Source organism: Podarcis melisellensis, assembly GCF_964234715.1.
Source record: "Podarcis melisellensis genome assembly, chromosome: 1".
Classification (NCBI taxonomy): domain Eukaryota; kingdom Metazoa; phylum Chordata; class Lepidosauria; order Squamata; family Lacertidae; genus Podarcis; species Podarcis melisellensis.
In genome coordinates this window covers 64,699,161-64,713,816 of record NC_138528.1, presented here as the reverse complement: position 1 = coordinate 64,713,816, position 14,656 = coordinate 64,699,161, and the positions used below count along the sequence as shown (strand labels likewise).

At 38.1% G+C, this 14,656-nt stretch overlaps 1 protein-coding gene across 4 annotated transcripts in view; it reads right to left on the bottom strand.

Annotated features, from left to right (window-relative positions):
• Positions 1-1,752: 1,752 nt before the first annotated feature.
• The window catches only part of KIAA1549L (KIAA1549 like), a 155,418-nt gene continuing 142,514 nt past the window's right edge, over positions 1,753-14,656 (bottom strand). For all 4 annotated transcript variants that reach the window (XM_081906706.1, XM_081906707.1, XM_081906708.1 and 1 more), the window contains 2 exons: positions 7,481-7,632; positions 1,753-2,929 (listed from right to left, as the gene is read on the bottom strand). In XM_081906706.1, the coding sequence (XP_081762832.1) occupies positions 2,645-2,929; positions 7,481-7,632 (437 nt within the window). In that variant the 3' untranslated portion in view covers positions 1,753-2,644. The remainder of the gene's footprint in view (positions 2,930-7,480; positions 7,633-14,656) is intronic.

Below are 14,656 nucleotides of genomic sequence, written 5' to 3'. Positions count from 1 at the left end.
AATACTCCTACAAGCCTTCTGATTTGGTTACTTTAAAGTATGTTTTCAAAGAAATAAATTTACATTCTCAACTAAGTAAAACTAAAATTATTAGTATGATTCAAAACCTAATGTAGGATTTGATTAGTACTAAATTGAGCTATTTTCAAAATAAAATCAAGAATCCACTACAGAGGTGTTTAGTTCTGTTCAACTGAAATATTAAATAGTTGATATTAAATTCCAAACAAGCAGCCCTCAATCTGGGATTATGTTCCTTCTTGCCTCATGCTGCTCGCCTCACCCACTCCCAGGAGAGGCTGAAGCAAAAAAGCCCTAGGGTGTTAGCAGCACCAGAGGAACATACCATCAAGCCAGTGTGTCAGAAATTCACCTACATTAATCAGGATTCAGTTGTCCTTCCTTCAAGTAGATGGAACAGTGATGTCAGAAATTCACCTACATTAATCAGGATTCAGTTGCCCTATTTTTCATACCCACTGTTGACTACATTTTTTGAACAAACAACAATTGAATACACATGATACAATTAGTTTTGATTGGCTGAAAGATTAAAAGATTATTTTTATTAGACTTAATCTTATGGGTGACTAAGTTTCTTTGGTTCTTCAATACAGTTGTCTCACTAGCCTATGTATATATCACTCAGTTGATTTTAAAATTATTTTTGCTGGTAATTTATGGTTATTTATTTTCTTTTGTAGGTTGATCATTTCTATAAATATACACTAACTATTTATTTACATGATGATTACAAAAATACAATTTTATTTATATGCAATTTATTGAAATAACAAGAAAACAATTGACACCAAAAGGTTCTGCGATTACTAGGACCTTTGGCAAGGACTTATTATATATCATGACAGTTAAGTTGCTCACTTGGAAATATATTTTTCATATTTAATGTGTTTGCTTAAAAATTCTGTGCTTTACTTTAAACTCCTGTTTCTGTTTGTTTGTTTGTTTGTTTGTTTTGTTTGTTTCTCTGCAGTAGTAAAGACTAAAGAAACTCACCAGGAAAAAAAACAAAATTAGCTGATCAGAGGACAAAGTTGAGGCTGAATAAATTAATAGGCTCAAGGGAATGTTGACTCTGGTAGACATCAATACAGGCAGTATGATACCCCATAGGCAATTTCTATTTGCCCTAAAGTTACATTAAAAATTAAGGAACTAAAATGTGTGTGTTTTTTTGTAACAGTCCACCATTTTTATTTTTATTTTGCAGCTGCCCAAGGTGAGCCAGCATAGTTTCATTCTGCTATTTTGAGGCTGTGTTTTCATGACAGTGCAACAGAACAATGAATGACTTTTAGCTTCCAGAACTTGCAGCCCTGGGTTTGGCAAAATATCACTTCCCACACAGCCACTCCTAGCAGGGATGGGGAACCTGCAGCACAGCAGAGACTCTTTGACTGCAGCTTCCATCCTCCCTAACCACTGGCTATGCTGGCTGGGGCGGATAGGGGAGTTAAGAATTCAACAACATCTGGGAGGGCTGCAAGTTCCCACCCCGATTCACAGAACAGTTTTGTCTCATAGATTTGTTTACTTATTTACACTTTAAGAAAAGACTGTAGTCAACCCCCAAAGATATGGTGATTCCTTAAGTTTGCGTAGTCACTGGTTGAGTGTAATCAGAGTCAGTCTGTTAAGCTGCTTCTGGCATCACTTCACTGGACATCATTGTTTACAAGAGAAGGACAGAGCTCTGTGTGAAACAAGAGGGTTGTGTCTTAAAAAAAAAAGCAGGTGTATTCATTATTCCAGACTGAGACAGACTCAAGGTTCTCAAATTTACCAGTTCCGCCATGTGTTCAGAATGAAAACCTTTTTGAATGTAGGGCACATTCAAAGAATTTGTTTTCACTGGGAGGTTCCAGGGAGCATTTCTGTTTTCTTTCCCATTTCACAGTGAAGAGAGACAGAGCACTGAAAACAATTCTGTGCAACTCAACAGTAACATTACACCAGCTCGTTAGACACCATTTGCTAGCGTGCCTCTTTGCTGTTCTTTTCCCCTTTGTCGGTTTTGGATTATGAGCAATGATTGTGACTTTAGGGATATTTACAAAGGACTCTTCACATCAGATTTGTACGGTTTAAATGTGGTCTCTAGGCAGAGCTGAGCTCTATTGCTTTGTTGCCACCAGTCTTTTTGATACTGTATCAGCTGAACTACAAATATATGAATATATGGCCCTTAGATTTCATATTATTACTATGGTTTTTTTCTGAATAAAAAAGTTTACTTTTTTACATGCACAAGTTGCTACAGAATGATCTATATTTGTGCTTCCCAAGCTCTTAACATAATGGAGTATTTGACAGGCAGATGGTTGAAATAATGTCTCCAACAACGAAGGCTTCATGGAACAAGAGGTATGTGACAGACAGTTGCATATCATAAATATAATACATCAATATTTTACAACGGTAGCCTGGGAACACCTGCCTTATAGGTAGAGAAGTGATCGTCAGACTGACTGCTCTATTTACTCACTTTTCTTTTTAATCCAGTGTTGATTGTTTCAGAATAGGGAAAAATGGCATTGCTTTGGCACAAGCCACAAGAAGTCTGAATTAACAGCTAGAGGGCCTACAAGTGATGTGTGATGCAAACTTTCACTGCAAGAAGCCATCAGACCTGAAATTCAAACATGTCTGTTTGTTTCTTGGCTAGCTTAGCAACTTCTTCTCTTATTGCCTTCACCAGAGCAGCTGTGGAAAGGTTGTTGAGTGGGCTATCCAATGGGTAATTTTCTGTTAGGCTCTGTTGAGAAGCAGCAGAAGGCGGCAGTGGGACTTGTTCCAGGCCAGAGTGCATATTTGCTGGTTGACTGTATTGACGAGGAAGTCTTGAAGGAGAGTGGTTGTGTTGGTAGCGTGGCCGCGAATAAGCTTCTATGTAGCCAGGAAGCGGGACCTAAAGAAGATATTAATTAGACAAATAAATTGCCCTAAGGTTTGTTCTTAAACACAAGACATAATTTGTGCAACAGGTGCATGTGGAAAGAGGCTACTTGTGGACACATTCAGAAAAATAGATACGTATTTACAAAAGCAATTTCTGAGTGGAAATTATTGCATGGATTATTTGCAACAATTTTGTGAGTTGCCCAACCTGCTCCATTTACAAGAACCATTTCATGGTAGCAAAATATTATTTATTTATAAAACTTTAATGGCCCATAATGTAATACAAAACTCTAGGAGGGAGCCTCAAACTAGGCACATGCTACTTCAGAGGGAGTGTAACCCAATCTAGATCCCAATCCCAGATCTGGGAACTGCCCATCCATAGAGTCTCCATATTATCTGGATTCAGTCACAATTTATTAACCTCATCCAGCTCACCAGCTTAGGACACAAACAGCTATTCCTGATTCACATGCTATACAGAAATAGTGGTGGTATACTGGCGGCATATATTAAATAGCATTGGGTTCAAGCCTTGTGGCACCCTACAGTTCAACTGCTGAGAAAAAAGGCACAGTCTCCCAATACTACTTCCTGGAATCAATCTTGGAAGTAGGAGCAAAACCACTGCAAACAATTCACAAAGGCAGTCTAGCATAATACTGCCATCAACATATTAAAAGCTGCTGACAGATTCGGGATATTCAACACCTTTCCATTACCCTCCCGAAATGCAACCAAGTCTGATTCTGTTCCCCAAACCATACCTAAAACCAGGCTGGAATGGGTCAAAATAATCAGTTTTATCCAAGAACATTTACACACAGGTGTATTGGTGACCAGGGGTAGTTGGCATATACTTGTGGGCCCAGTTTTTTTTTGGAGGGGGGTAGGAGTAGCTGCCCAACTTCTTCCTTCAAAACAGTGGAGACCACCCCCTCAGACAACAAAACAATTGTCACACCCTGGAGTCCCCCTTTGTCCTGGCAGGGCTGTGGGGAGAAGGGATCTTAATGGGACATATGGTGGAATTGTGCCAAAGTTCATAAATTTTGGAAACAAGCGATTACAGAAATCAGTATACTTATAGGGGAAAGGGCAATTCTAGACTCTAAACCCTGTATTTTCTCTATTTTTGATAAAGGTAATGAGAAACTTAGGTGTAAAGAGTTACTTCTCTATTTTCAGGTAGCCACTCAAACAGGGATGCTATACCCTAGATAACTGGTTCAAGAAGGATATGTTCATTGCTATTTCACAGATACTGACTTTTAATACTTGAGAGGCTAGGGATGACACTGATTTCACCTCTATTTGGAGGATATATTTTTTTAATATATGACTTCACAATCACATGGGTTGCAAATCCCTTCAAAATGTGATTTTATTTGGCGGCGTCTATAAACAGGCAAGTGCATTTTCTTCTTTTTCTGTTTCCTTTATATTATTTTGTTAAAGTTTGTTTTCCCTTTGTGTATATTATCTATTTTTGTTGTTCAATATATTTATTTGAGAATGTTTTAATTTGAATAACGGTCTACTCTTCCATCTAAGGCCAGATGCCCCTGACTCCACAGATCAGGTAGCAGACAAAAGTGGCTCTTCTGTGGTATTGTGTCAACTACTATTGAATTTACTCATATGGTGTCTACTTTATCCACTTTGAGGAACCCATTCAAAACCATTTTATTGTCCTGAGCTTTTAATAGCAGGGGCCTTGTTTCCTCCTGTCTGCTATTTTAATGTTTTATTGCTATTTATTGTTGCTTTTGCAGTTTTATGATCCAATGTGGCTTTATTGCCATTTTAAATTTTAATTGTCGTGGATTTCTGTTTTGATATTGAACTTGTAATTTATTCGTTTAATTTGTTTGTTTTTATCATTCTTCTTGGATGACTTGAACGACAAAGTATAAATATTTAAAAAATATGTTTACTTCTCAATTTTAATAGCTTTGTAGAAATATGAGTGGGAAAACACCAAATTGCTCATTGTTCCCCAAACCATAGTGTGCTAGTAGCGGGTTGCCCATCAATAAAGCTCCTGATGGAAAATTTACAGTAAAGGCACATTTATCTTCTCTCAATAATTTAAACTGCATGGGGAAATTTCAAATCCAGTATTGGACTCTGTTGATTCATTGCCTCCAAGGCTGTCAAATATTAAATCCTGGAGTGATTTAATACCTCCAATGTGTTTCTATAATATTTAAATAATCTTAGCAATCTTACAATGGTCTAAATTGGAAGGTTCCAGGCCAAGCTAGCAATCTAATCTACAGTACTGATTACAAGGTGCCAACATAATGTTTTATACAGAATTTGCAAACTGGAACTTGTTTATCAATCTGAATCTGTACCAACAATCTTTCATTCTATGTGCACCCTATATGGCTCTATCTCTTAATTAGACAAGTACTCTCTGAATCGCTGAATAAACAATTCTCAAGTTTGAAATTGTCAATACTATCATATCTTATAAAAGCATATTCCCAGACATTATAACACCTTATATCCAGTACCTAGAAAGAAACAGTCCAGATTTGATAAGTTTACTTCTAAAACACCTGTTAGAAGCTGAGTCTTTTTGCCACCAGTTGCTTACTCATATTTATGCACTGCAAGGCCCTTATCTATGTGAGGCATAAAACTAAAATCTATGCAGTACCAAGATGCAAGTGACAATAAAATTCAGTCAAAGCAAAGCACATTTGCTTATAAAACTGTGTTATGGGACACATTTAACAAAGAGAGGTTTCAGAACAAAACACTAGAGGTCAGTATTTCGCCAGTTTCAGCCCATACAATGCTTTACAATAGTACTTCTGAGGTAAGTACCACAAAAATGCAAACTGTTTTGTCTACCAAATGCTTCTTTGTATCTTCTCATGAGGCTGGTACTATCACTAGACAGAAGCCCTTGAATGTATATAATGGCTGTTTTACTAAGGGAGATACTTTTAAAAAATCTAGAAAGTGTGTGCTTTAATACTTGAAAATCCTGCATTTAGGCAGTGGAAGTTTCTGGAATCTTGCCATTTCCTTCAAGACCCCTCTTAATTTTATTTACAAAAAATCTATCCTGCCTATCTCATGATGTTCAAGATAACTTGAACACAAATACACAAATAAACTGCAACCTCTCTAATTTGGTTCCCCATAGTTTCTAAAGAGAAAACATATTATGTGGTAAAAAAAATAACCCCTATAATTATCGCATAAAACCTGTCTCAAGCAAATGTCTATTTTGTCATACACTTGACAGGAATCCAGTATGGGAACTACATGATTTTCTTCATAGGTATGAAGTAAACTGATCCCATATGAAGCAGTCAAAAAAGTACGTAGCATGATCTTTAGTTCTCCTCACAGTGATAACAATTCCAAAGCCTGTTAACCAGGCCCAGCAGTTTCACTTTCACTAGTCACACTCTGAGTTTGTCAGGGAGTACAGCTCTTCCCTTTGACAGAAAGTACCGTTTTCTTCAAAATGAACTAAATCTCACTTAGCAATTGCTTCTTAACACATCAAAATAGAAAAATCCCAATTTATAGTCAATTTAAACGTATCTTTGCCTATCACTCAGGGTGAGCTGAACAAAAATGGCTTTGGTAACAAAAATCCTGTCAGACCAGAATTTAAAAAGAGTTACCAACTGTATCCCCAGTGACAACAATTTGGGATGGGAGAGATGTAGATGGAAACTGAATACTCCGTGAAGAGCATGGTGTCTTTTTGGAGAGCAACATATTGGTTGTTAGCACATATTGCTAACACAAATCACCCTTAGCATTCTGGTTTGCATTGTCTTCATACACCCACTGCCAACAGCTTGGGAAATTATTTGCAAGTCCCACCTTGGCTCAAAGGTATGCTGGATATCAGGCTGTGGTTAACAGCTCAGAGGAATTCCTGACAAATGAGCTAAATCAAAGCAGACCATATAACAAATGAGATGTGGCTCTATAAGTCATCTCTTTCCTATTGATTTCCTGTCCTGAAGGCCCTGGTGCCTTATTCTTTGTATGGCACTCATAGCTCTTAAGAGAGTTAGGTTATGGCTCAGGTAGAGCATCTGCTTTGCACACAGAAGGCCTCAAGTTCAATCCCCACCACCTCCAGGTAGGTCTGGGAGATAATCAGGTAGCCTCTGACGGCCAGTAGAGTGAGCTAGAATGGGGCAATGGTCTGGCTCAGTGGAAAGGCAGCCTCCAATGTTCCTAGCAAATAACCTCTGCTTGGGCACACAGGACAATTTGCACCAACTGCAAAAGCAAGGTGCTGCTTTTTGTTCAGAAAGAGGTATAAAACAGAATCAAGGACTTCAGTGAAGAGAATTTACTACTATTACATGCCAAGGTCATTCTTTAATATTTCCTGTTCCCTTTAGGCCAGTGCAAAATAGGCAACCAGTAGCTGCAACTTTGCAACGAATACTAGCAGTAGCCCATGAAAAGTACTGTCTATGTGGAAATTTCCCTTTCCAAAGGGACTTCCAAGAAAGCTTACTATCTGCATTCAACATACAAATCATAGAAAGAAAATGTGAAAAATTACCGAGTCTGCCCATTGCCCTGGTAATTCATTTTCTGCCGCATAGGACATCCAAGCTTGGTTCCTGTATGCAGTAGGTGGTGTTGGGATGAAATAGCCTGTGAACCCGGGTCGGTTTGCTGCTGGGATGGCAAACACTGCAGGAACTGTACTTCCTATCAAGAAACAGGGAAGATGATTAGCAATCAAAATACATTGCTCTAGACCTAGAGGAACATTGCAAAGGATACCCAAGATGTTCCAACTAGAAGGTGCCATTTTGCATTGGCAATAGAAGCCCCTTGCCAAAGAAAGAGCATGTATTATTGTATCTGCACATAGTGCCTTGTTGCCACTGTTGTAGGATGAAACATCCCACAACAGAATATACCTGTTTGAAGAGGTCAACCCAGCACTGACACTGCTCTTGACACAGTGGAGACACCAACACCCAACTAGTGATCATACTTGTCTGTAGAAAGAACGAGTATGAAAATTGAACATAGGCACAGTGCAGATGCACATTCATGGATTTATGCTACTGCAGAGAGAAAATAAAAAAAGCCGAGGAGATGATTTTGCTGGTCAGTAGCCTAGTGAATCTATGTAAAGTACTGTATGTGCTGTTATAAACATTTAATATGGATTCTAATATTGTTCTATGGTGTAGTTTCTCTTGTACAGTTTATGAGAATAAGTACAAGCATAGCAGTATATTTCAGAATGTAATGGATAAGAATGCTCTTAGGATATTGGGACAAGACAGTCCTATTGAATAGGGAACAGTTACACAGCAGGGTTTGGAGCTTCCAGAAAGCACTGTAACTATCTGTTATTGCTTTGTGAATGGATTTGTTTGCATAGGGTGCTTTGTACATTCCAAGGGGGGATATGATCTCTAAGATAGTCCTGTAGGGAACATCATTCTTTTTAGACAATATGTCATATGCACAAATGTTGGATTATGGGGAAAGAGGAAATAAAGAAAAATATAGGTGTGACTTGTTCCTTCGCTGCTGTGTGGATTGGTCTTCACATGGTTCAGATAATGTTGTACCAACTACCTGCTATTTAAATCAATATCACTTAAACCTTCATTTCCTTCATGTCTGAATCATTTTACATGAACATATCTTGTTACATGATTATAAACCCATTATGTTTTTTTTCTGATGCTTTGCAGCATTTTTGCATAAACAGTTTTTTGCTCCCACCAGGGTGATCTTCATCAGTTGGCAAATGGATGGATCTTCACTCTCACTGGAATCTTCTGGGAGCCACTTGTTAAACTGCCGGCAACACATCACTGCTTTCAGCTTGAAACATGTTGCTAAGTGTTAGAAAAGGAATCCATCTTTATCTTCTGTTCAATGAAGCATCTCTCTTACGTGCCGCACACATCAGCTGCCAACATGTGTATTAAGTGCAGCAAGTCTTTGGACTAGTTCTTGTAACCATTTTTTGAACCAAAATCACAAATAACAAAAGGCATTACTTTCTTTTCTGGGAATCTCCCAGGACTATGTTAATTTTAAAACTCTTTTTGATATGTGGCACACAAAAACACCCAACCATCTCCTAAATAAATACTTGTGTTATTCATAACACAATTGGCATGTTGAAAGTATATTCAAGATTTATATTCCAATTACAAAATTATTTGAATAAGCATTGCATATTAATACATTCTAAGGGAAGGACAAATCAACAATTGGGAGTCAGAAACTCAGTAATTTTTAATTCTGTGTTATCTGTATTCAATACAGCTTTTATCAACACAGAAAACAAGCCTCTCTTTCATTTTCGTACCGCATCCTGGTACAGTCTCTTCCTGAAACTAATATTGTTCCTATAAAGTTCTCTGTGGAATTTAAAATCATGTGTTCTGTACCCCCCCCACCCAATTAGTTCTATTACAAAATAGGGATGCTACTCAACAAGTCAATGAATACTAATTGAAAACCAACAAGGCTGTTCCATTATTGTCATCAGTTGTGAAGAATGGTCTTTGCCTCCATTCTACTTAACAGGCCAACCCTCTCCTTGTGGTCGTGTATTAAACTGATAAATGCACCTGAGTAACTTGAAACAAAACACTTCACACACATGGGATGTTAAGCAGAAACAATATATTTTAATAAGACGAAGTTCCATTTTTTAAATTTCAGTTTACAGCAGTTTTCCAGCCTCTGTTGTCTACAATGGGCTTGTCAAATTGCATAAATGTTGCTTATGAAGTTACATGAGATGAATGGAACCAAGAACACCAACCAAAGCACCCTTTATAGGGGAAGGGGGGGCGGATGTTAGAAGTTAGCCACATGTTTTCGTGTAGTCATGTTCCTCTAGTGACATGTGATCCACTCAGGTCACTAGAACCTAATGTGATACCTTGAACTTGAATTTAAAAGGTTTCAGGTTATATTTCCTGTGCTGATGAATACACCCCTGAGTGGGAGTGTCATTGGGTGCATTTATCCTTATGGGACTCAACAACAATCTAAAAACAGCAAATAAAAAAAAACAATTAAGAAACAGAGACATCAAATTACAAACAGAGTCTCGTGGAATCATAGGTTGGAATGACTGCAGATGCAACACAAGCAGTTCAAATTGGGAAAATGCTTTGAGTGCTTAAAGCCATTTCCAGTACCAATATTTATACCACGGCTGTATATTTACACCACGCTTTAGAGTCACAGAGATTACTTGCGATAAACCCAGGTTGAGTGTAGCGAGGAGCTTCTATTATGCTGGAGCAATTGTAAGCTTCTCTTGAGGAGCCGCAATTACTCATATGCTGCTTCCAGAGCCAGAAGGATGCAAGTATCAAATAATCTTAAATAAAAGAGTGTTCCAATGTGTGTGTGTTTTTTGTCCTATGCCACCTTTAATCCATGACTATTTTCTTTTTTTTTTAAAGGGAAGTAGAACCAATACCACATCTTCTCCACACATTCAGCCATTTTGATCTTGTGCAGAAGAACAGCAGAAATCATTCCTCCTGCCCTCAAGTTCAAAAATAAAAATAAAAATGAGGCAGCTGCTCCAATGCAAATACAATAAATGACCTTTCAGAATCAGGACCTAACTGTAAAAGAACTCACCCATCAATATACATGCTTAGTTATTAAATAAGCTTGCATTCACACTTGACTTTACATTTCGAACTGTTTCTGCTACAGAAGGGAAGAGTGGTGGTCATGCATGCTAAGGAAATCAGACCCATGTGGCCACAGGAGAATCTTCTAATGCTGGCAGTGGTGGTGAGCAATATGGATTTTAATACTAGAGAGCTGCCACATAAGCTTTCTTTTAACGTAAGCGATTGGCTGAATAGCTTTAGGAGTCCTGTACTATCATTTGGAATCACCGGTGCTTAAAGCTTACCTATAAAGAGAAACCGCTAGATGGAAAACAATCCCAACCCGAGGCCAATTCTAATGTGTGCCCTCTTTAGCTACACGGTCCACATACCAACCTAAACTGTACTGATGGGACCAGAAGCCCAGAGCCAGCAACTTATCTTTCATAGGCTGTCTTTTCTGAGGTAGTCAAAGCACACTGAAGACCTACAAAAGCCTAGACTGTCAACTGTACCACTTATATTTGTTTTATCTTAGTTGTATGTAGGGAGGCACAAGGGTAGTTTTTAGGTTTGATTTGGTTTTTGTTGATTTCAAGAAAATTTGAGGGCCTCTGGTCAAATGAAATTCTCTGACTGCTGTAAATAGCAGCAGTAGATCCATAGAACAAAGGCTGTGAACCACCCTGAGATCTAAAGATGTAGGGCAGCATACAAATTTAATAAATAATGTTTATTTATCATAGCTCATGCTTTGTCTTGATATTTAACAATAAAGAGTGCTTCCTCACTACAATATTCTCTGATTGGTCTTTCTGATCTTGAGGCAGTAATTCATTGTCTCCCAATTACATAGTCACACTCATGAAAGCCTTGAATCCAAGTCTGAAAGGATCAGCAAGTCTAAAATGCATACGTTGACATGGAAGAAGAATCCTGTTATCCTCTACACATCACCTTTCATATTCCGCAAAACTAAACTCCAGGGATAAAATTTCTGTTTAGAAATATCCAATGATAATAAGGATTGAATTACTACATTATCCTCCTCCTATATTTGATGTTTTTTTCTGTGACGTATGTGCCAATCAAGGCTAGCATGTTATTAATGCTCTAAATAATAGCCATTTAATAAAATATCCTGGGGTCCCAAAGCCAGCCCATGTGAATGCATGATCAACCTGTTGTCTTGTTTATATAAAGCAAAACTGAGAAAATGGGATTTGGCACAGAAATTCTGAAGGTCATTATATTCTATGTCCCAGAAATTAAAGAAGCTAAGTGTTGTTTTTTGTAAAGATTCTGTCATGTGGTTCCAGTATGTCTATATTACTTGTGGTAACTATTCCTAAGGAGATTCTGTGAAATTAGATACAATGAAAAACTTAATAGAATTATCATTCAGTTCAGGAGTCCGTTTTTAGGTGAATAAAAAACAAATCACCAAAATTGCTACACCTTAGTTAAATTTGAGGTCTCATTGAGGCAATCTTTTCCTCAGCAGAACTGGGAGTTTGGCATTCTCTCTTACTACCCATGACATTTAACAGTCGCCTTCTGGACAAGGAGAGTATCCATCACATTTGTTCTGCATCAAGCCAACTAGTGATGGTAAATAAATGTGCCATGGCAGTAGTAATTTACACCTTCCTAAAATGCTGACACCTCAGCATCAGACACCATCTCTTTTGGAGTACCAGCACCCAAATTCTAAATTGACCAACATTTAATATATTTAAACAAACAAGTATCTACAGTATTCTACATTGCTTCCCCTTTAAACAAAAATCAGACAAAAGCTAGCACAGCGCTTCCCAAGTCTATGTACGAAAGAGGAATCTTTCCATGTGGAGCCACCCAGGCTGTAGGCAGTGAAGAATATGTCATCTGGAGTAAGTTGGTTGGGGCAGAAAGGGCAGCCCATTCAGAGGTTAGGACAAAGAGATGCATCCTAGATGAAAACTGAATGCCAGCATCCTCTTTAATAGTAGGTGTGAATCACTGTGCTAGCTAGCCAAATGTTACCATAGTATAATTTTTTTCTCATTCCCATAATTAGTAGTTTTGTACAAGTCTACTACCAATCAGTTCCAGAAATATTCAGCTAAACTCCGCTTATCAGAAACAGCTCCTGGCAAAAGATGTCTGTGGCAATAGACTGCCAAGAAGCATGAGCTGCGTTACTGTATGTCAACCACTGGGAGCTGGGAGCAGAAGAGCACACAAGCACTAACACACCCCTTGGCAACATGCAAACTGTGCTGAGCGGTCCCCTGGGACTATTTACATGCTTAAAATTAAGTAAAACTCTTAAACGCTCCACTGGATCACAACCTAAGGCAATATAGTGAAATTTCTACAAGCCCTTTTTCCCCACCCCCAACCGGGTGCAAAAAAAATAAAACCCATAGTTTAGTACCCAATCATAAATACAATGCAATTCCCATTCATTTCAGTGAAAAGTTTGCTTCCATGTAGTGAACTTAGGACTGTGGCCTTAACTGCGATTTTTGTTAGGGGCAGTTGTTTAAGACAAAGGCATTTTCTGTTGGTACATTATTAAATTTCTATCTTACAAAGAAAATTAAGGGATTTTATATTTTTACAGAGATGTTATTTTACATGTGTAGGAAAAGTGGATATAATGTTCTTGCAATAGCTTAGCACCTCGTGATTTCAGAGTCAGAAAAGTTACGGAGACTCATCTGTGTCAACGCCAACAGCTCATTCAGCCCAGTGTCATCCAGAAATTTCAGAGTTTTCAATATTAAGAGACTATTCTGTGTCTCATGAAATTTGAGGCACTGGAATACCTCATCAATGGAATTGAGTGCCTGATGTATTCGAATAACTGTGAAGTTTTGGGGAACTTAATCGTGAAAACAATGTCTTTTGAGTATTTATTTTTTTAAAACTGCAACACACTATTGATTCTTACTTCTTTATGTTCACATAAGTTACTGGAAATGCAATTTTATTCTACTGATCATTTACCACTATTCAGTATTTTAAAAATACAAAAGTATACCAGCAGTGTAGCAGACAATGCTTTGAATTTGGAAGGACAGATGTTACAACAGAAGATAGAAAACAAAGACTTCAATCTAGGGATATAGGAGCACAGTTGCTCATGTAGCAGCCATGACATGTACACAGCTATTGAATGTTGTATCACAGATTAGAAGATGGAAGTATCCAAAGGGGGGGGGGGTTAGCTGCAGATAAAATGCCCCCAAATCAGTAAGCGAGTCAGCATATTCTCCTACACATTTTTTCATTTTCAACTTCTGTTTGCCCCAACCACCCTCTCTGAGAAGCAAAGTGAAAAATCTTGCTTCTAGCCTCTTATTTAGAAGCTAACGTCCCACAATGAATGGATTCTTTATAGACACATGGCAACTTACTCCAAAACGTCGCAGGTGGGGCTGGGGGGAGGGGGAATGCAAGGTGAACATCCATGGTACAACGTTTGTAGGAGAAAAATCTCAACTCTACTTTTCTTGTAAACTGCTTAGGAATTTTACTACAATCAAGCGGTATGTACATTTAAATAAATAACTAAGGAAAGGAAAGGAAAGTTAAATAAATAAATAAATAAATAGGATCGGCAAGCAAAAGGCGATCCCAATCTACCCTCAGCAACATTTTTCTCAAAGACAGAACAGTTACTCTTCCCTTGCTCACCTTTACTTTGACACATTTCTAGCAGCTGAGTGAACGCCAATCGTTTAATGTCGTTCTGTCAGGTTTCAAAACCCCTGAAAAATCACCTGTTTCTTCCAGACCTTCTTGTGAACCCGGAAACACAAGCGATCCTTTTCTAATTTGCTTGCACATGCCCTTCCTACCCTCCAGCAACACAACCTTCTATTCTTTGTATTTGATACACATTGTGCTGGGTTTCTGTTCAATCTGGGGTGGGGGGGAGAGAATCCTTTTCAAGATGATATGGGCTTCAGCAACTCGATGATTGGTTTAGTCAACTCAAGAACACTAACAAAATGGCAGCTCAAAGTTATAATGTGAAATAGAAGATGAGCCCAACTAATTCACACACAGTCTTACACAAACATTTAGGTTGTAGACGTCCAAATGTACCTAAGCAGATATATAAT